Source organism: Eubalaena glacialis, chromosome 17 (genome assembly GCF_028564815.1).
Source record: "Eubalaena glacialis isolate mEubGla1 chromosome 17, mEubGla1.1.hap2.+ XY, whole genome shotgun sequence".
In the NCBI taxonomy this organism is placed as follows: domain Eukaryota; kingdom Metazoa; phylum Chordata; class Mammalia; order Artiodactyla; family Balaenidae; genus Eubalaena; species Eubalaena glacialis.
The window spans coordinates 55,063,863-55,085,944 of record NC_083732.1 but is presented as its reverse complement, the minus strand read 5'-3'; the positions used below and the strand labels follow the sequence as shown (position 1 = coordinate 55,085,944).

The 22,082-nt window shown below is 40.8% G+C and overlaps 1 protein-coding gene across 2 annotated transcripts in view; it reads right to left on the bottom strand.

The window, feature by feature from the left end:
- Positions 1 to 16,765: 16,765 nt before the first annotated feature.
- Positions 16,766 to 22,082, bottom strand: part of ATP6V1C1 (ATPase H+ transporting V1 subunit C1) — a 37,886-nt gene continuing 32,569 nt past the window's right edge. For both annotated transcript variants that reach the window (XM_061171361.1, XM_061171360.1), the window contains 3 exons: positions 20,577 to 20,674; positions 19,244 to 19,370; positions 16,766 to 17,507 (listed from right to left, as the gene is read on the bottom strand). In XM_061171361.1, the coding sequence (XP_061027344.1) occupies positions 17,412 to 17,507; positions 19,244 to 19,370; positions 20,577 to 20,674 (321 nt within the window). In that variant the 3' untranslated portion in view covers positions 16,766 to 17,411. The remainder of the gene's footprint in view (positions 17,508 to 19,243; positions 19,371 to 20,576; positions 20,675 to 22,082) is intronic.

Genomic DNA, 22,082 nt, shown 5'->3' with positions numbered 1-22,082 from the left:
CTACCCTGGAAATGAATGAATGATCTATTTGTCCCACTGAGCACACTCCAAACTCCATTCAAGACTATCAAGGTTCAGTGCGTAGTTGATGAGGAGCTGGTTGTGGGCATTTCTAACCAGAACACGGTACCAATACGTGAGTGCAGAGACTGTGGAAAAGAAATACGTTGACATTGTGGAATTATAAGATCCCTTGTTCACCTGCCAAAAACAGTTTGAGGGCAGATGTGTTGATGATGAGGGCAGAAACAGGCTGTCTTTTAGAAGCCCTGTCAGTTCAAGGATTTCCCACCAGGTCAAAATTTCAGAGAGATTCCTTAAGCGGTCAGTAATGGATGCTGGGAGAAGAAATGAAGCTCTAGCTGCTCTCAGTGCTGTCAAACCTACAGGATTCCCCAGAATGAGCCCCCAGCTGACACCAACATGCCCAAGAGAAAGACCCACAGAGATAAAATGCGGAAGGAGAGATGAACAGGTTGAGAGCTAAATCTGTTCCTGTGAAAGGTGGAGAGAAAAGTTACCCAAAGGGAAACTCATGGAGATCGTGCAGAGGCCTTATGAACGCATAGAGGGTTGAGGGCACTGAAGAGGCCAAGCAAAGAGGTGCACTTTTAAAATAACCGATGATAACTGTATGTCGTTTTGATTAAATATTATTATTTTACCAAGTTTTTTCAAATGCAAATTTTGGTTTCCTGTGTTTTGCAACAGCAAAACAATATTCACTGTCATATAGTCAATGTTACTGTAGCCTTTGAGGAAGAGGAAATGTACCAGAAGCTGAGTTCAAATGAATCCAAAGAAAATTCCATTGCCCAGTATCTGTGGCAATGCCTTTTGAATTTTCAAGATTTTCCGGAAATCCATACACATCAGGTGCTTAATGGGCAAGCAGTTAGCTTTAAAAGCAGGCTTCTGCTTTGCTGTCTACCATAGATAGCATCAAATAAGCCAAGAGGCAGGTTGGGACCCCCTACAATCAATTCTACTGGACACAGCATCAGCCAGTCGGGCTTCTGGAAGGGCATCAATGAAAAGGCATTTTTCTAAGCTCCCCTGGTCCAAAGCAGGGCCCTCCCCAGTCTGGCTCCCAACTAGCTCTGGAAACTGGTCTCCTCCTAGTTTGCCCGTCGCTCATTCCATTCCAGCCACACTGACATAAACTGTATTTATCCATGCCCAGCGATCTCCTGCCTCAGGGAAATTTGCACTTGCTGTTCCCTCTGCTGGGATGCTCCCACCCCATGTATCTATATGGCTCCCTCCTTCATCTCCCTTGTTCAAATCTCTCACTTTCTCAGGAACCCTGATATCCCATTTATAACTACACCCTTCCCCCCACATCTCCAGCTTTATTTCTCTGCATTGCACTTGTCATCTTCTTACATTCTGTTTTACTTGATTTGTTGGTTGTCTGTCTTCCCCTTCTAGAAAGTAAAGTCCTTAAGGGCAGGGATTTCTTTCTGCTTTGTACACTGCTATAACCCTAGCACCTAGATCCTGGCACACAGTAGGCTCTGAAAATATTTCTTAAATGGATGAAGCAAATGAAGAGTATTTATTGGATTTGAAAGTGACTTTACCTTTTTGACAGATCGCAAAGGGGCAAAGCTTAAAAAATTTTAAATGTTATTTGTGATTTTTACCCATGTCCTCCTCAAAATATTAATATTATGAATGTTTACCACAAGCATCTCTAAAAAGGCTACAGTTTTTAAAATGGATACAAGGCTTAAAATAGTAAATGATACTGTTTTCTTTCCTTCTTCTTCAATCTGCCTCATCCTCTCCACCATCACCATCAGCTTCCCCCACCCCACCCGTGCCCTCCACTACAACATATACATCCTCTTGGATGTTTCCCCACTTAAGCATCTAGACTATTTTGTAAATTGAAAAATACCATGATGGAAGGAGAAAAAAAAAGAGTCTGTTTTTAGTTTTAAAAGCCTAGGCCCTGAGAAAATTCAGAGCACAGAAAAATCATGAGTATGGGCCAGATATTTATACCCTCAGACCAGAAAAAGATTGTCCAGGCTATTGGGGGCAGAGACTGGGAGGACAACAGGAATGAGGGGGGAAATGGAGAGGTCAGCAGAGCCCGAGACAAGGGGCCCTTATACATGAAAGGGTCTCTGGTTGAGGAGCTAAGTCAGCATCCTCAGCCTCCATCCACCCTTTTGGTTGCAAGCAACATATCTGTCTAAAGATAGCTTAACAACGGAAACACTCAGTCATCTTATATGAAGTCGTTTTTTTTCTGGCTGCGCTGCGTGACATGTGGGATCTTAGTTCCCTGACTAGGGATCGAACCTGCATCCCCTGCAGTGGAAGTGCAGAGTCTTAACCACTGGACTGCCGAGGAAGTCCCTGAAGTTTTAAGAAAGAATTCTTCAGGTTGGTTTGGCAGCTTAATGTCATCAAGGACCCAGGCTCTCTCTTCTGCTATCTCAGAGGATTGGGGTTTTTCTTAGGATTGTCAACTCGTGGAGGCAACATGGCTGCCATGGCGCCAGGCATTACATCCTCATATAACTGCATCCAAAGAAGAATGAAAGGAGATGGGAGAGAAGAGTTCTTCTTGTGCATATTTCTTTAGCAGGGAGGAAAATCTTTCCTAGACACTTTTCAGCAGTCTTCTATTTACATCTTATTGATGAGGACTGGGTCACCTGCCCTCCCCAAGCTGCAGTGGAGGCTGGGAATGTCTGGCATATTCAGTCTCCATTGTGGGAGGTGAGTTCTTCCAACAGGGTATGAAGGGAAAAGGAATTTGAACAACTCTGTGGAGAGACAACCAACAATGTAAGCCACAACCTCCCTGATACCAGGTTGTCTGTCATCCACTAGCCATCCTCCACCCCACCATTAGACAGGGGGCACCTGTCTGTGTCCAAGACTTGGTCCTTTTCTCTCTTACACTTTAATGTCCCAGGACAGGCATAAAGGCTCTTCAAGGAGAGGAGGTCCCTAGACACTTGTCAAGGTGATGGAATTGGAGGAGGGAAATGTTCCACATTTGTACCTGGAGGCTAATGGGAGCACTTGCTCAGGATTCAACTCCTTGCTACCCCTTCAAGCCAGGACACAAAGGCCTCCTCAGCCCAGATCACACTAGAACATGGAAGGCTCTCAGCCACTTCAGGCCCTGCTATCAGAATGATCACTAGCAAAATACCATGAGAAGAGTGAATCCAAAATTGAATGTATTTATTTTGCAACTGGTAGTTTATACCTCTTAATCTCCCTCACCTATTTCTCCTCCCCCCTCCCTCCTCCCCTCTGGCAACCACCTGTTTTCTGTATCTATGACTCTGTTTACATTTTGTTATGTTTTTTGATTCATTTTGTTTTTTAGATTCCACATGTAAGTGAAATCATACAGTATTTATCTTTCTCTGTCTGACTTATTTCAGTTAGGATAATACCCTCTAGGTCCATCCACCTTATCACAAATGGCAACATTGCATTCCTTTTATGGCTGGGGTGAGGCCAACCACCTGTGGTCTAACAAGCCCTCTGGGTGATTCTGATGCACAACCAAGTGTGAGAACCACTGAAGGAAGGGTTGGGCAGAAAATGGAGGAAAGCAGTGCAAGAAAAGAGAAGAAATGATAGTTTCTGGAGGAAGAAGTGGTCAATGGTGACAAATGCAATGGAGTCAAGCAGAGCAGAAACTACATCTGATGAAACAGGATGGTCTCAATGACTTTGCCAGGAATAGTTTTTTCATGGATGGGAAAATTGAGGGTTTATCTGGAATTAAAAAAAAAAAAAAAAGGGGGAGTAAAAGGAAAAGGAGAGATCAATAGTAGCTGTAGAGGGACATAGAATCAAGGGAGAGTTTTTAGGATGAAAGAACAGAATTATGCTTATATAATACCAAGGGGAAAAATAAACAAGAAAGACGCGAACATTACAGGAGCAAAGTGCCAGATGCCTGTGACTGGATAGTAAGATCAAGCAGAGTGTTACATGTAGCGGGGGCAGGGAAATACTGGTTGGAACACGACATACCTTTCCAGAAATGGGAAGGACAAAGGCAGAGAGAAGTCCGGAGGTGTTGGAAAAGCGACAGTGTTTAGCACTTGGCATGATGCCTTGTACCCAGCATGCTCTTAGGACTAACAAGCCCAATCACTTCAAATTACAGTAAGTCCCCTACATACGAACCTTCAAGCTGCGAACTTTCAAAGATGCGAACGTGTGTTCACATGTCCTATCACGAAAGTTAGTTCATGTGTCTGGCGTACACTGTCACGTGTGTGCATCCTCTACAAGTGGCTGTGCTTTTGTGTACTTTACTGTACAGTACTGTAGAGAGTACAGTAGTACAGTACCTATTTCAAGCCCAGGATGTCCAGAAGCAAGTGTAAAAGCAGCAGTGATGTAGCTGGTACTTTTCAAGGTATTGTTCTGTAAGGTTAAAAATGTTTTCTCTATTTTTTGTGTTTGTTTTTTATGTATTATTTGTGTCAAAAGTATTAAAAACCTATTACAGTACAGTACTATACAGCCGATGGTGTTAGCTGGGTACCTAGGCTAACTTTCTTGGACTTATGAACAAACTGGACTTACGAACATGCTCTTGGAACGGAACTCGTGTGTATGTAGGGCTTATGTAAACCCGGTGTGACCGCTCAGTGGCTGTGTGGCCTTAAGCAAAGCAACTGACCTCTGAGTCTCAGTTTCTCCCATCTGTGAAAGAAGAGACCAGATCTTAAGCAGAGATCAAAGGGGCAGGAGTTGGGAAGGGGCCTTCAAAAATAGGAAGATTTGGAACGATTCCTGTGAGGAATGGGAGACAGAGACCAGTAAAAAGAGCATGCACAAAACATGGGAAAGGGTACATAACCAGGTTGTGAAACCAGAGTGGTTGTAAAACTTAAAAATAATGTTCCAGCTCTGGACTGAGATTCTAGTCCTAATTTTGGTTCAACTTCTGTACATATCAAACAACAAAAAACCCCAAGCCCAGGACTGTGTGGTTACTGAGAAAGGAAGAGCTGCTTATAATGGATTAATTTTATGTATCATCTTGACTGGACCACTGGGTGCCCAGATAGTTGGTCAAACATTATTCTGAGTGTTTCTCTGAGGGTGTATTTGGGTGAGATTAATACTTAAATGGGTGGACCTGAATAAAGCAGACTGCCCTCCCTAATGTGGATGGGCCTCATCCAATCAGTTGAAGGCCTGAATAACACAAAAGGCTCAGCTCCTACAAGTAAGAGAGAATTCTCCTGCCCGACAGCCTTTGAGCTGGGACATCAGCTCTTCCTCATTCTACAGCAGCTTATGGCCTTCGGACTCAAACTAGGACATCAGCTCTGGAGATCTGGGACTTTCCAGCCTCCATAATTGTGTGAGCCAATTCATTATAATAAATCTCTTCATAGAGTATCTATGTGAGTATCCTATTGGTTCTATTTCTCTGGAGAATCCCAACGACTCGAGTCATTGCCTCACTGCGTGATTTTACCATTCATTCGCCTCAGCTTCAGAGAGGATTTTAAATGGCCGCTTAGCATCATGAAGCTTCGGGCAAGTAAGCCTTTCAAGTTGCAAACTGCAGTCCTTACAGGAGAAAAAAGCAGGTTCATTGGAAAGGGGTACTGAAATGGAGAAAAAAGGAAGACAGAATAAAAAACAGAAGAATCACCAAGGTGAAACAGTCAAAAGGGATCCAGAATGTTAAAAGATTGTGACCAAACAAAATAAGGCATGAAAGACAAGCAAAGGCATCAAAGAAGGAAAAAAAAAAGGAAAAAAGGAGAAGTCTAATAAACATTACTGTGGCCTTACAATTTCAATGTGTGATTTAAGGAGTTGTGGGAGACGGATTGAACAGGAGAGTTAACTTTCCCAGACAGGAGGAACTGAAGCTGTGTGCCTGAGTGTAAAGATAAGACCTTTCCAAATCATTTATTTCAGAAAAGAAATTCTGACACGGGGGGCAAGCAGCCCATTAAAATCTGTAAAGCTGGGCTTCCCTGGTGGCGCAGTGGTTGAGAATCTGCCTGCCAATGCAGGGGACACGGGTTCGAGCCCTGGTCTGGGAAGATCCCACATGCCGCGGAGCAACTAGGCCCGTGAGCCACAATTACTGAGCCTGCGCATCTGGAGCCTGTGCTCCGCAACAAGAGAGGTCGCGATAATGAGAGGCTCGCGCACCGCGATGAAGAGTGGCCCCCACTTGCCGCAACTAGAGAAAGCCCTCGCACAGAAACGAAGACCCAACACAGTCATAAGTTAAATAAATAAATTAATTTTAAAAAAAAATCTGTAAAGCTTTGTGGAAAACTTGACACTTCCTTTCAACTTGAGTACCTAATTAGACAGGCTCCATTCCAGAACTAACACTAGCACTTCTCAAGCAATCAATTTATATCCCAATGGTCACACCTCTCCAAAGAAAGAATGTTAGGAATTCGATAATAGCTGAGCCAAATGAATACCTTAACTGACTTAAGAGGCAGGGGCAAGAGAGAAGTGAGAGTAGCAACAATCTATATGATAGATTTATCTAATAAATTAATGAGCGGTGATCACAGCTTCTTGTCTCCCAGCAAAAGGCCGTAACAGCTTGAAGCAAAAGGACAACTTTCCCCCGTCATGAATGTGGAAATGAGCCATACAGACATACTGGGGAAATGGGAAGAAAACCAGAGGGCCTCCCACCCACCACAAGACCCCTGTTGTCATCTATTGGCTATTGTCAAAGGGCTGCAGAGTTTGCTCGTTATGTATCAAATAGGATTTAAACTGCCAATTAATTTTATAAACACGTGATGACTAGGATTTTGAAGAAATCAGGGCAGCTGCGAGAGAAATTAGTCATAAAGTTTACAAATTACTAAATTCTGCCTGGATCTTCGTGGACTTTTGCAGGAGAGCACCGAGTCCCTTTGTAGAGCACTCTTAAAGAGTGACGGGGTGGACAGCTTTGGGGTGCACAGTCTGGCATACTTGCTAGCATAGAATGTTCTCAATAAATGCACGCACTGGGCTTCCCTGGTGGCGCAGGGGTTGAGAATCTGCCTGCCAATGCAGGGGACACGGGTTCGAGCCCTGGTCTGGGAAGATCCCACATGCTGCGGAGCAACTAGGCCCGTGAGCCACAACTGCTGAGCCTGCGCGTCTGGAGCTTGTGTTCTGCAACAAGAGAGGCCGCGATAGTGAGAGGCCCGCGCACCGCGATGAAGAGTGGCCCCCGCTTGCCGCAACTAGAGAAAGCCCTTGCACACAAACGAAGACCCAACACAGCCAAAAATAAATTTAAAAATAAATAAATAAATAATAAAAATAAAGGAATTCCTTTAAAAAAAAAAAAAATGCACGCACTGGATGAACCCAGTGCTGACGATGAATGTGCCAAACACGATGTAAGGAATGGAGGTCACAAACACATGAGTAAGAACACTGCTGGGAGATTCTTGAAAAATATAAGTCAGACCCCACAGCGGGTTCCCTCTGTTATTAGAACCAAATCTAAGTTCTCCACCATGGTCTGTAAGACCCTGCCTGGCTTATAATGGTGGACAGTCCCTCACTCGCTAAGCTCTTGGTCAGAAGCTGCACTGACCTCCTGCTACTCAAACCCTATGAGCTAGTTCCCTGTAGGGGCCTTTGCACCTGCTGTTTCTTCAGCCAGGGAGTCTTTCCCTAGTTCTTCGAGTGCCTGGCGTCTTCTAGGGCAGGTCACCACCCCATCCAAAGCAGCTCCCCTCACCCCCTCCCAGCCCAGGTCACTATCACCTCACAAGGTCAGAGGTGAGAGACCATACTTGTTTTTGATGGGTTTATTGCCTTTCCACCAGAGCAGGTCAGAGCAGGTCAGCTCCAGGCGGGGAGGGTCCTTCTTCTCATTCAACCTCTTTGCCCCAGCCATGTATTCACACCTAATAAACATTCCGCCCTCGAGGAACTTGTAATGTGTGCCCTCGGTGAATGGTTGCTGAGTGAATGAATGAACTAAGGAGACTCTTATCTAGAGGAGTTGTCAGTGACTTATATACTAAACCAACAGAGAGAGATCATCGGATCAGTCACGTCTCACACAGTCTATCTTCTCCTCAGAGACTGCTGGGAAAGAGTGCTGACTGTGGTCCTGACAACCGGTGATATCAGAGTTCCCTGAAACAGATGTGTGACAGCCCCGGAAATGGAAGTGGGGTCTGCTGCCTGCTGCAGCTAAGTGCAACTGGGATGATGAGTGGAACAAAGGAAAGCACAAAAGATAAAGACACTGACCTCAGAATAAATAGCAAGAGTACTGAAAGGACTAAAACCCTGAAGTGCAAAACTCCACATCTTTCATTAAGCGGAATTCAAAGTAAGTTTTTTAAACTACATTGATATAAACATATGAGCAGACAATTCAAAGAATTTGTAGAAAATTTAAGAAATCCTGGCAGGTTTTTTAAATTGAGAAATAATACCTGTATCATAAAATGCAGCCTTTTAAAATGTACAATTCAGTGGGTTTTGGTATATTCACAAAGCTGTGCAACCATCACCATTATCTAATCCAAAAAAGAAACCCAAACAAAGAAACCCTATACCCAATAGCAGACAGTCCCAAACCCCTCCCTAACCCTAAACCCTAACCCCTCCCTCTCCCTGGTCCTTGCCAACCATCAATCTTTCTGTACCTTTGGCTTTGCCTATTCCTGACATTTCATATAAATGGAATCATACAATATATGACCTTTTGTGTCTGGCTTCTTTCACTTAGCATAATGTTTTCAAGTTTCATCCATGTTATGGCTTTTTGTTCCTTTTTATGGTTGAGTAATATTCCATTGGGTGGATATACCACAATTTGTTTATCCACTCATCCATCATAAGTTGAGGGGCACGTGGGTTGTGTCCACTTTCTGGCTGTTATAAATAACGCTGCTATGGACCTTTGCGTACTGGTTTTTGTGAGGATGTAGTTTTCAGTGCTCCGGGGATTGTACCTTGGAGTAGAATTGCCAGTCACATGATCCTGGTGGGGTTTTAATGGGGGAATTTGCTTCAAAATAGATGTAGCAGGCTTCCCTGGTGGCGCAGTGGTTGAGAATCCGCCTGCCAATGCAGAGGACACGGGTTCGAGCCCTTGTCTGGGAAGATCCCACATGCTGCGGAGCAACTAAGCCCATGCGCCACAACTACTGAGCCTGCACTCTAGAGCTCGCAAGGCACAACTACTGAGCCTGCATGCCACAACTACTGAAGCCTGCGCGCCTGGAGCCCATGCTCCACAACAAGAGAAGCCACAATGAGAAGCCCATGCACTGCAACGAAGAGTAGCCCCCGTGCACCGCAACTAGAGAAAGCCCGCACGCAGCAACGAAGACCCAACACAGCCAGAAATAAATAAATTAAATAAAATAAATTTTAAAAAACATAGAAAAAGAGCAATGTACTTTAAAAATAAATAGATGTAGCTAAAGAGAAACTGATTTCAATTCACATTAGAAGAAACAAAAAAGAAACAAACATCAAATACTATTTTTTTAAAAAAAGGGATAACAGTAACAATAAAAAGAGCAGTTAACAATGTTGCCATGCGCCCTCCTCTGTGCCATGTATCTTGCTAGGAAATTGGTACATATCATGAGGTTTAATCCTCACAATAATCCTACAGTGTTATAATTCTCTCTCTTCTACAGATGAAGAAATGGGTTCAGACCCCAGGATGTCAGGCTCCCCAAGATCACGCAAGAAGAGAGCACAGATCTGAACGTGGCAGGTGTGCCTGGCTCCGAGGGGCCAGCGGAGACAGCAGACCACTGGAACATTCCTCACCAGCACCCATGGTCTAAATTCCCCATCAAAGAGACTCCGATCAAATTAAAAAACAAACATTAAACAATATTCTGCTTTTGGAAAACACGTAGAGAAGCTAAATTAAAAAGAAGGAAAACATCCAATTTGCACAAAGGGACATTATTCTGTGGGTATGTGAGCTCTTCAGATCTGTGAGCGGTGAGTGGACATTCCTCTGGCAGCGGTGCTCAGGTGGACTGAGGGTGAGCAGGGCTGGGGACAAGGCCAGTTAGGAGGCTGTCAAAGCAGGCTGGGGAAAGGGAGGGCTGGGAGTGGAGGAGAAGGAAGAGGAACTTCGAGAATGCTGGAGTGCCTGGATGCAAAGGATGAGGGAGACAAGGAGCACAGAGCAGAGGTGTGCGCACGAGGCTGGGGCAGGGAGGAGCTTGGCTCTGGATGTCATCCCTACCTCCTGTGGCCAGTTGTCCTGCCACTGGGCTCAAGAATGAGGCAAGATCCTTGCCAACACATCACTCATGAAAACCACCAACGCACAGGGTGCCCTCCCGTTCGTACACAACTTGCCTCTTTCCAAGGCGGCTCTGTAAAGTGCTAGACTTCTTGCTGGAGACCTGAACTGTTCACTGTTTTATGAACCTCTTAAATTCCTAAAAGAGTCAATAGAGACAAAAAATGTCATTCAAGATACATGTACTGATCGTCCCCTTGAAGTCTCCCTGCAGGGTCTGGCACGGCGACTGTCCTGCACACAATGAACGCTAAGTGAGCACAGACTGACAGAAGAAATTACATTCCCATTAGAGCCGCACAGCTGTGTTTTCAATTCCGCTGATTCAATATTTCCCATCAGAAACAGCTTGTGGTGTTTCAATATTGCAACTGGTTTACCCTGGTGCACATAAAGGCACAAAGTATATGTAGTTGTCTTTTGTGATCAAAGAGAAAGCTGTCTGTGCAGCAATCTGAGGCCCATCAACAATGATTCAGAAAGCAATCCTTTCCTCTCCTGGGAAATTAAATCTGGCAATCAAAGTGAAGCTAGGCTGGCTCTGCCAGTTAAGAAACAAAGAGAGCCAAAGGATATGCGGCATACTGGAAACTCAAGGGCAGAACAGTTCATTACTGCAATGTGTCCAACCAGACCCGTGCTGTCCAGTGTGGTAACCACTAGCCACCTGTAGCTATCCACATTAATCAATGTTAAGTAAGATTAAAAACGCAATCCCTTACTCACACCAGCCACATTTCAAGTGATCTATGGCTACATGTGGCAGAGGCTACACTGGGTGGCAGAGATACAGAATATCCATCACCATAGAAAAATCTCTCAGACAGTGCTGAGCCAGACCAGCCATGTGGTCAGATCTGAAAAAAACATGGGTCTATTCTGTACCCACTGACTGATATTATAGGTTGACTTTTCTGGACAGATATCCTTAAGTATGTTTTCAGACTTTGGATGTGACAGATCAGTAAAATACTTTTTCTCATTAGGGGCTGCCAAGTTAACATTTTGTCAAGTAAGGCTGCCACCAGATTACTAGCCTGTAAGGCCCATCATGGCACACATCGTGCCTTTTTACTGCCCAGCATCATATCACCTGTACCTAAAACAATGCCTGGTTCATAGTATGTGCTCAATAATTATTTGCTAGATAAGTGATTATACATGCACACATAGACAGACATACTTACTTTTTTCATTTTATTTTTGGTGAAAACTTTGTCACTGACTGGCACCAGTCACCTGAAAGGTGTTTGGGTTCTACAAACACACACACACACACGCGCGCACACGAGGCTGGATTAAGTCACAAAATGAATATATGAGTCATCTAACATTTTCTGAGAACTTTATATTAATAAAGACTTGTAACAAAATATTACAAATCACAATGGGCTTCTCTAAATTGTATATTTCATAACCAACCATGGGTGGAGTGAGGGGAAGAAACTGTTTGCTTTTCAAAGGCACCAGAGTGCCCTCTTGTGGTAAAAGAAAGTACCCGTGTGGTCACAATTTTTATTTTAAAAAACAAGTTACTTTACATTTCTAGTAACACATTAAAACCTGTACTGACCTGTAATTACTCTGAGAATCAGCCCAAATATGTATGCCAATAGTTAACTGTAAAATCTGGCAAGTTGTGTTTGTGAAAAAGATAATTAAGAATGATTTATCACAGAACTATCCAACGGGGTCATCCACATACCTAGGAAATAGTGTCATGAGAACTGCTCTTTGGATTTGACATTCTGGAGTTTCTGTTTATCCTCTGGTTTTAAAAAAACCCTACTTTCAAGTTCAAGGCAGTGTTGTACATACAGTTTATTCCTCTTTTGGTCTGACATCAACAATAATCTTTGTTGCATCCAACTTATTTTCCACTTTTATATTAATATCCTTTTTCTGTTGTTTCCTCATACAAACTATTCTTTAAAACTCCGTGTTGGACAAAGGATTAATCTGCAAAATATATAAACAGCTCATGCAGCTCAATATCAAAAAAAGAAACAACCCAATCAAAAAATGGGCAGAAGACCTAAATAGACATTTCTCCAAAGAAGGCATACAGATGGCCAAGAGGCACATGAAAAGCTGCTCAACATCACCAATTATTAGAGAAATGAAAATCAAAACTACAGTGAGGTATCACCTCACACCGGTCAGAATGGCCATCATCAGAAAATCTACAAACAATAAATGCTGGAGAGGGTGTGAAGAAAAGGGACCCCTCTTGCACTGTTGGTGGGAATGTAAATTGATACAGCCACTATGGAGAACAGTATGGAGGTTCATTAGAAAACTAAAAATAGAATTACCATTTGACCCAGCAATCCCACTACTGGGCATATACCCAGAGAAAACCATAATTAAAAAAGACACATGCATCCCAGTGTTCATTGCAGCACTATTTACAATAGCCAGGACATGGAAGCAACCTAAATGCCCATCGACAGACGAACGGATAAAGAAGATGTGGTGCATATATACAATGGAATATTACTCGGCCATAAAAATGAACAAAATTGGGTCATTTGTAGAGACGTGGATGGACCTAGAGACTGTTATACAGAGTGAAGTCAGAAACAGAAAAACAAATACCATATATTAACGCATATATGTGGAATCTAGAAAAACGGTACAGATGAACCGGTTTGCAAGGCAGAAATAGAGACACAGATGTAGAGAACAAACGTATGGACACCAAGGGTGGAAAGTGGGGGGAGGGGTGGGGGTGGTGGGATGAACTGGGAGATTGGGATTGACATGTATACACTAATATGCATAAAACAGATAATAAAAACCTGAAGAAAAAAAAAACTCTGTGTTATGGTTGTGCTTTTACACTTTATGGGCAGTGATAAATCACACCCAAAGTGGGTTTTCAATTAAAAGATAAAAATGTGACTTTGATCATTTTAGATGGTTTTTGCAAATTTCAACTTGATACTCTATGGCCTTGCAGGGGTAAAGGACACCTACATTGCTCAGTTCCAGCCAAGGCAGAACTTTCTGGTTCTACTGATCAATGATGTAGGATGCTTCTTTGGGTGACAGGGTGGGAAAAAGTGACTTATCCATGATGATCCTATTAAGTGTGGTCCGTGTGAAATAGAGAAGAATCACTATCTGAATAAGACCTGAATAAGATGCTCACAAATTCTAAGTCAACAACCCCATATGGGGGCGGGAGGTAGGAAGAAGGATCTTTAAAAGGCAGTCTCAGATTGCAATTGGCTGACACTAGCATCTGAGCCTCCTGGGTGTTTGTTCTTATACAGTATTCCTCAGATGTACTCAAGAATGTAAACCACAGCTCTATACAGTTTAGCAATGAATTTGCATTTTTCTTAAATTCTGCAAGTAAAGAACTACTGTGGATATACTCAATTTCAATAATGAGCAACTGTCAGGAAATGTCCTGTTTGTGTTTGCTGACTGCCTTTTGCTTCAAGCAAACACAAACAGGACTTGTAAACTTTTTTCTTCTTCCATTATCTTGACCATTCTTGGTATGAAGCGTGTTGTCCTGTTTCTCCTCAGTTTCATTTTCTTCTCTAGCTAAACAATCCCAGGGGGTATTCTCTACTGCTAATCACTTCCATGGTTTTATTCTGTTTCCTTTTTCTCTCACAAGTCATTGGGCTCGGATCTAAGAATATTCTAAGGATAATCCGCCAGTAAATAAAATAGTTCTGATGTGTCATATTACTTTAAAAAAAAGCTAGAATTACATTCATATATTAATCTAAAGCTATTTATGCTAGAAAAATAAAGACCATAAATAAGTTTATATTACAGAAATGGGTGAACTTCAATTTAGAGACAAGAACTAAATTAGCAAAGTTTTCAACACGTTTCCTCTAGAACATAATACTATTACAGACTTTCTAGGACAAACCATCTCTTACTGATGTTAACAGGAAACAATAACCACATTTTTCTCTAAAGGTCAGCAAGGTTTTCATTATAAGCTGTTTCATAATATTTGTGTATATGGTTTTTAACCTTGTGTATGTTACCTTAATTTCGTCTTTCTTTTTTTTTTTTTAAAGAGGCAGCCAAGAATGAAGGAGAATAAGCTCATATCTCGATCAATTTCTTTTATTTCCAACACTTGGGACTATTTAATTTTAAAGTGAGAGCAAGAAAAAGTTCACATCTGCCGAGTGTTCGTTACATACAGAGTATTACTTTAAAGGTACTACTTGATACGTGCTCATTCAACAAGCTGTACAGAGTGTGCTCTACCCAGAACACACAGCGCCTGTTTAAGAGCAGCTCCAGCATGTAGGGAAATCTTCCAGGTCGAATAACGTAGTCTACAGAAACTAGCACGGAATACCTGGGGACGTCGTCACCGCTCACTGACAAAATGTTCTGGGCCAAACACTGACACGATTCGGTATCTGATGACCCACACCCCATGCCTTTTCTACATCACTGTCTGTCTTGGACTAAGGTTAAGGAACGTGTTTGCCTCGCTTGTTCAGCGCCTAGTAAAGATGGGAGGCATGACAGGAAGGAAAGAGCCCAGCAATCGGAAATCTTAGGTTCAAATTCTGACTCCAACTCAAAATTTGTGAGTTTTAATGAAGAAATCACTTAAACTCCTTTGACCCTAAGCCTCTCCTGGTACCACGGGTACTGCGGGTCCTCCCAGCACCAACACCATGGGGAAGGGAGGAGGTAATGGGGGTGAGAGCACCAGGAGAAGGGTCTCTGTCAGACACTCGATAAATGTTTAATGACTCTCAGAGCTACCTGAGCTCCATCCTAGAGGAGAACCAGCAGACGCCAGAGCAAACAAAGCACGGCAAGCAACCGGAGCAGGCCCTCCCAGAAATGACAGCTGCCATCAACACGGACTGCAGCTCAGAGACTCTCAAACTGCTTTAACGTTGCGCTACAGACACAGACTGTATTCCTTACCCCACCCCCACCCCCCACCCCCACCCCCCACACACACACATCACTACTTCTAACCTTCAGACTCCACAATGACTCACGCCTTGAAATTCCCAGGTTAAACCCAAGTGGAAAAGGAGCTACTGGTCCTCCTCTAGGACTGTCTGCCCATGAATCAAGCTCTCCTCGTGCACCACTCCAAGCACTGGATGGGCCGCTGGATACTCAACCCGACAGACTAGGAGGTGGGCACTCTAGCTACCCCATTCTACCAAGGAGGGCGCGAGCGCTGAGACCACAGGGCTAACTGGTAGCAGAGCTGGGGTCTGGCTGCAGAGCTACTCACGCAGCTGCTCTGCGTCCCAGAGAGAAATGATAATCAAAGTCCCATAGTTCCAAACATATGCTGGAATTTTAAACCTGACACAATCCCCACCTACTCCTATCACAATAATACTAAAGTCTAAGAAAAGCCTTCAAGTCATCGTGTGGACCTAACAATCTTTTAATCATCAAAACACATCCCCCCATGATAGAGATTATACCCGTTTTACAAACACTAAGACTCAAAGAACACTTGCAAAAGAAGACAGAACCAGAATTGGTTGACATCAAAACCAAAACTTTTCAGCTTCCTCTTATCCAAAGAAAAATTGAAAATAAAACTGCATTCCAATCATGTCTTGAACTGAGAATTCTGACGATAACTTGGCAGTTATGTCAAAACTTTAAATATATATACCCTATGATCTACCAACCCTACTTCCAGGATCTTTCTTACAGAAATACTACTACGAATAAACAAAGACATGTATACAAGGATGTTTACCGCAACAGTGCCTGTAAGAGCAAAACCAAAAACAAGGTGAATATCCATCCAGTTAGCTACACTGTAACACAAATACATGATAGAAAACCACTGTAGCCAGTTAAAAGAATGAGGTAGCTATAGACACACTGACAAGATACCCTGGCTATACTAGTAAGCAAAAAAAGCAAGTGACAGAATATGTGCGATATGATCCTATTTTTATTTAAAAATAAACTGTGTGTGGATATATATGTTGTAGAGATACAGGAAAAGGCCTGAAAAACTATGTAACTTCCTTGCGAAGAACAAACTTAGGGGGTAAGAGGGCTTGTCTCTCATGTTTTACTTCATAGAAGTCTGGATTTGTTTGAAGTTAACAATTACTTTTGACGTAACAGTATACAATTTTGAACTAAAACGGATTTGAGAGGCTAATTTTCTAGATGGAATACGGTACTTTAGAAATGCCCTTAAAACGTAAATTTCTTTCTCCCATTTACAAGCCTGTGAGGGCACAGGAAGGGGAGCACTGCCACAAAATCCTCTTTTAAAAGCTCACTCAGGATGCTAACCTAAGTCTCATTTCAGAGATTTGTAAGGTTAGCAATGTCTCTTTTCAGACTACATCAGAAATGACATCAATGTCAAGATGAAGGCAAAATTAACAATCTTAAAAAAGAAACATGTAAAATACTTAGACAAAACAAATGACTAAAACTGCAGAGTTCTACTACACTTTATTCAAAAATTGGCCCTACCTCCTAATTGAGAGACCTGAAAGTCTAGTGTCCAAATGTAAATACCCATCACGTGTTCAAAAATAATCTTCAAACTTGAACCGTAATCTTTGGAAGTTACACACACCACAATCCACCTTTGCACAGGTAATTTTATTCTCTCCTGTGGGTGTCAATAGCGCTCACAGATTGTAATTTGAAACATTCAGAAAGCACATACCTGAATATTGTCACATTTCTTTACATCATGATTCAATAACTATTAAACAATTATGTCTACTAAATACACTGAACAAAATGGTATAACTGTTTACACCATTCCCTTGTACACAAGGCTTCTGTCACAACAGTAACAAATGGAATTAATGCATACCACAATATCGATGAAGTAAGACCTTCTTTTTAAATAAACTATCCTGTTTATAAATAAACTCTGATTTTTTTTTTTTAGCACACATTTACAGACCTGATCAATAAAAAGAAACAAGACATATAGTTTCCTTTTAAAAACAAAATGTTGACAAATGGACCACTACGAGAGAACGCGACTAGGAAAGGGGGTGAGAAGCAAGCAAGGGGTAAGAGAGAGTTAAAAGTACAGCCAAACTACAATCTATGTCTGTTAGCAAACACCGACACCGACACGAGGGCAGGGCTATCTGGGGGGCTCATTTTACTTGAATTCCAGCAAGTTGCAATCGATCTTGTAGTACACATAGGGGTAATATTCCTGTTGACTCAGGTTTAAGCCTGGAATATCCATAGGAGCCTATTGAAAAATCAGATGATTATTCAACTAAGTACTTAAAGAAATTAAACAAGAAAAAAAGTATTACCATTCATAGGCATACCTTGGAGATACTGCAGGTTCTGTTCCAGACCACCACAGTAAAGCAAGTGGTTTCCCAGTGCATATAAAAGTTATGTTTACACTATACTACAGTCTATTAAGTGTGCAACAGCATTATGTCTTGAAAAACAATGTACATATACACCTTAATTCAAAAATACTTTATTGCTAAAAAATGCAAACCATCATCTGACAACGCAGGGTTGCCACAAACCTTCAATTTGTAAATTGAAAAGTGCGGTATCTGCAAAGTTCAATAAAGTGAAGCATAGCAAAACAAGGTATGCCTGTACCTTCTTAATGAACATCTACTCTGGGCTAAGTTTATACATTTTTGCTAATTTAATCTGAGTTTGGCATTGCTAACTCCATTTTGCAAATGAGAAAACAATCTCTGAAAGGCTGACTTGAGACGTCCCTGGTGGTCCAGTGGTAAAGAATCCACCTTACAATGCAGAGGATGTGGGTTCGATCCTTGGTCAGGGAACTAAGATCCACATGCCACGGAGCAACTAAGCCCACGTGTCACAACTACTGAGCTCACGGGCCCTGGAGCCTTCGCGCCACAACTAGAGAAGAGAAAATCCACGCGCCGCAACGAAACATCCTGCATGCCTCAAGGAAGATCCCGCATGCCACAACTAAGACCTGATGCGGCCAAAAATAAATTTTAAAAAATAAATAAATAATAAATTAATCTTTAAAAATAAATAAATAAATAAAGGCTGACTTGCCCTAGGAAACAGAGTGAGTAGTAAAGCCAGATTGAAGCACTCTCTGCCCTCAAAGCCTGTGTGTGTTTAACCGTCACCCCACCATCCTTTCTTATGCATACTGTATAAAATTACTTCTTTAATCTCAAGCTTGGTGTATTGAGTTTAGGAGACACATGGCTTATAAAATGCTGGATAAAAATAAACTAAGTGTGATTTTTACAGACACCACTTATTACATATGCATGTTATAAGAATTTACTGGTAGGAAATTATGTATCAAACAGTTAGACTTCACATATTATCAACTCTACAAAATGTAGAGTCATTTCCTGCATTTTCTTCTATCAAAAAACCCTGATTTTTTTCATGGGTTCTAACTAATGCACATGTGAAATACTGCCATCCTAAACTAAAGAGGAAAAAAATCAGCAAGATATTTGAATCAAAAACCTAAAAGCCTATTACAATTTTAAACAACAGCAACAACGAAGAGCACACATACTGTTTGTATCTTTCTGTTTAAAAAGAACACATAAACACATACCATTTTAGAGAAATGATAGTTCCCTTCAAAATGCTCATCTATTGACTCCACTACTTCTACCAAATAAAGTTACAATAACTACTTATTTTCTTGCTCTCTGCAATTTATAACTTTTGTAAATAACTAGTATCACTGGTTTTGTGTGTATTTCTGCCGCTATAAACATCGGATCTACAGCAGGATAACAACTGGCTTTTAGAAATACCAAGAAGCAACTAGTAAAATGGGGTAAACAAGGTAAATTATTTGCTAAGCTATCAGGTAAATTAATTACTAACAAATTGAGACTCTTAAAGCAACTTTCAAAATGTTAAATAACATCTTATCTTCTTCCAATAATTTTTTCTGAAATTCATCCAGTTCCTCTTCTACCAGGCTGTCTAATAAATACTTACATCAATAATAGCTGCTGCACTGCTATCTAGATGTTTATACAATTCATATAATACTTCTCTTAGTTTCTTCATTGTTTTCTTACTGGGCTGAAGGAGCATTGCTTGGAAGTTCACTGGCAAGCCATACCTTATAAATAAGCAGAAATACAGGATGTAACACAAGCAAACATATGCAGAGATTTTCTTTTTAAAGCAAATACTCTCATACTCTTCTTTAATCACAGTTAATGGGGAAAGGGTACCTCACTTTAATGACCATGTTTACAAGTTCAACTAATATACACAGAAACTCAAACCTTCCCTGGTCCTCAATGTCCATTAGAAATCTTTCTTTAGGATGAGAGCCAACTGTCTACTAGGAATTACTTTTAATTACTCTTCAATTTTTAAGGTAATCTATGAATACCCTCAGCAGACAGTGGTAATATGTAAACTTAGTACAGTGTCTCTAGGTATCTGCAGGGAATTGGCTCCAGGACCCCTGTGGATACCAAAATCCACGGATGCTCCAGTCCCTTATATAAAATGGTGTAGTATTTGCATATAACCTACACATATCCTCCAGTATACTTTAAAATCATCTCTAGATTACTTATAATACAATGTAAATGCTATGTAATTAGTTGTAAGTAAAATTCAAATGCTATGTAAATCGTTGCTAGTGCTCAGTAAATTCAAGTTTTGCCTTTTGGAACTTTCTGGAGTTTCTTTTTCGAATATTTTCAATCCACGGTTGGTTGAATCCATGGATTCAGAACCCAAGAACATGGAGGGCTTTCATGATAATAAACAACATGAGATTACTACCCACATCTACTATGAAAATTCAAAGAAATTTGCAAATAGTGAGCATGACTGCAGATAAGCATTTTGAAATATTTCTAATATGAGCAACATGTACAGAGGATCACAAGATGACTGAGATTTTAAGTACCTCAAAATAAAAAAATATTTTAGGTTAATTGAAATGAGGACTTCAAATAAGGCATCGTTAGGTGTACTGCGTACCAAACTACATGTAAGATATTTGAATGATCTTCTTTTAAACAAACACTGGCTAATATTTCATAATCTACATTTAACTTAAGTACATAATAAGAAAAGAATCAGAGAGCACAGCAGCGTGATCTCTTTCTTCAAACCCGGTATTAAGGGACAAGACCAACGTGCACATAATAAGCAGTATGACACTGACAATCTCTCCCTCACGATTGGCCCTTTGGTTTCTCCAAATCAATTTCCTATTAGTAGACTATGTGTTTTAATAAAGAGGTCCAATGTAAAGGGATCTATAAATTCTTTAGTTCCAAGTTTCTCAATTAACTTCCTTTACCTCAAAACAGACTCAACAAAAACCCTCAACGCTTTTACATGAATCCACGCAATAAACGCCTCACTGAAATTCACTTTCAGCCACCGTACAAGTGGTCCCTAGAGAAAGAAAGAAAAAAAAAAAAAAATCACCACAAATTTGGTCCTGAAAATGGCAGTTAGAAATTAGATAAATCAAGTATTTTTAAAGGAGCAACTATCCAGTAAGAATCTTTAAGAGCATTAAATCACATTATAATTCACTTTAAAAATGTTTCATTATTCTCATTATCTTGGATACTTTACCTTAAATTAGATGAAAAGATTAAGCCACTACTCTGTAACCTAAGTAGATACAAAAATCCATTGAATCTATTCGCTACACAGAAAAAGGTATATATATATATATTTTTTTCTTTCTTTTTTTTGGCCACACCACGTGGCTTGTGGGATCTTAGTTCCCCGACCAGGGATCGAACCCACGCCCCTTGCAGTGGAAGTGCAGAGTCCTAACCACTGGAGCACCAGGGAAATCCCAAAAAGGCCTATGTTTTAATGAAAGTCATTTAAAGTGACACAGAATATAGAAGTGTCCTTCTAGAGGTTTGAAAACCAAAATATAAAAATCTAAATTTACTATCCAATACTCTTAAACATTTTATACATTTAAAATAGAATTCAATTACATACAACTTCTCAGAAATAACGAAAAATAGCTATGTAGTAAGTCATTTAATATCCCTAGGTGTTAGTTTTCTCATCTGTAAAATCAGGGGGTTGATCTAGATCCCTAAAACCTGTTCATCATGTTCTAAATTTTTAATGGTTCTATTATGTAGTATAAATTCTTTCTGAATTTAGTTATTCAGTACTTCTAAATAAAAACACTTCTTTAAAGAAACAAATTACAAATAACTTATTACCACCTCTCCATACTTAAAAGACACACATGATCAGTTCAGCTAATAGTTATTTAGATAACATTATTAGGCTCATTTGGATGTAACAATTAATTTACGCAAAAAGGATAATACAACAAGGTGAAAGTCTTTGGTTAAAATTATCTGTTCTTTAAAAGGGATCTGGACCTCCCTAACAAGTTGGTTTTATTCGACATTACTCGGTTAGGGTTAGTTTTCTCCCAACTGAGATGCAATGGTTTATAAAATACTTGGAAATAATTTTAAATGGAATGTGCTTTTATTTCGTCTTGCATTACAAGAGAAATACATTTTCACTCATCATGTTTCCCCTTCCATACAAGCTTCAGTCTTCACAATAATCCTGCACTTGAGATGGCAAGAAAGTCAACACCATCTTTCACTCACAATTCCATCCCTGTTCTCCATTGTGCCTAGAACATACTAACTCACCAATGGTTTAAATACAAATTCCTCCAATAAAAGACTGTATGCAGCGTTAAAAAAATCTGCCTCAAAAAATGAAATTTCTTACTGAAGAGAGAGAACTACTACTTAACTAAAATAACCCCTCACTATATGGGTATTAATCAAAACACTGCATTTAA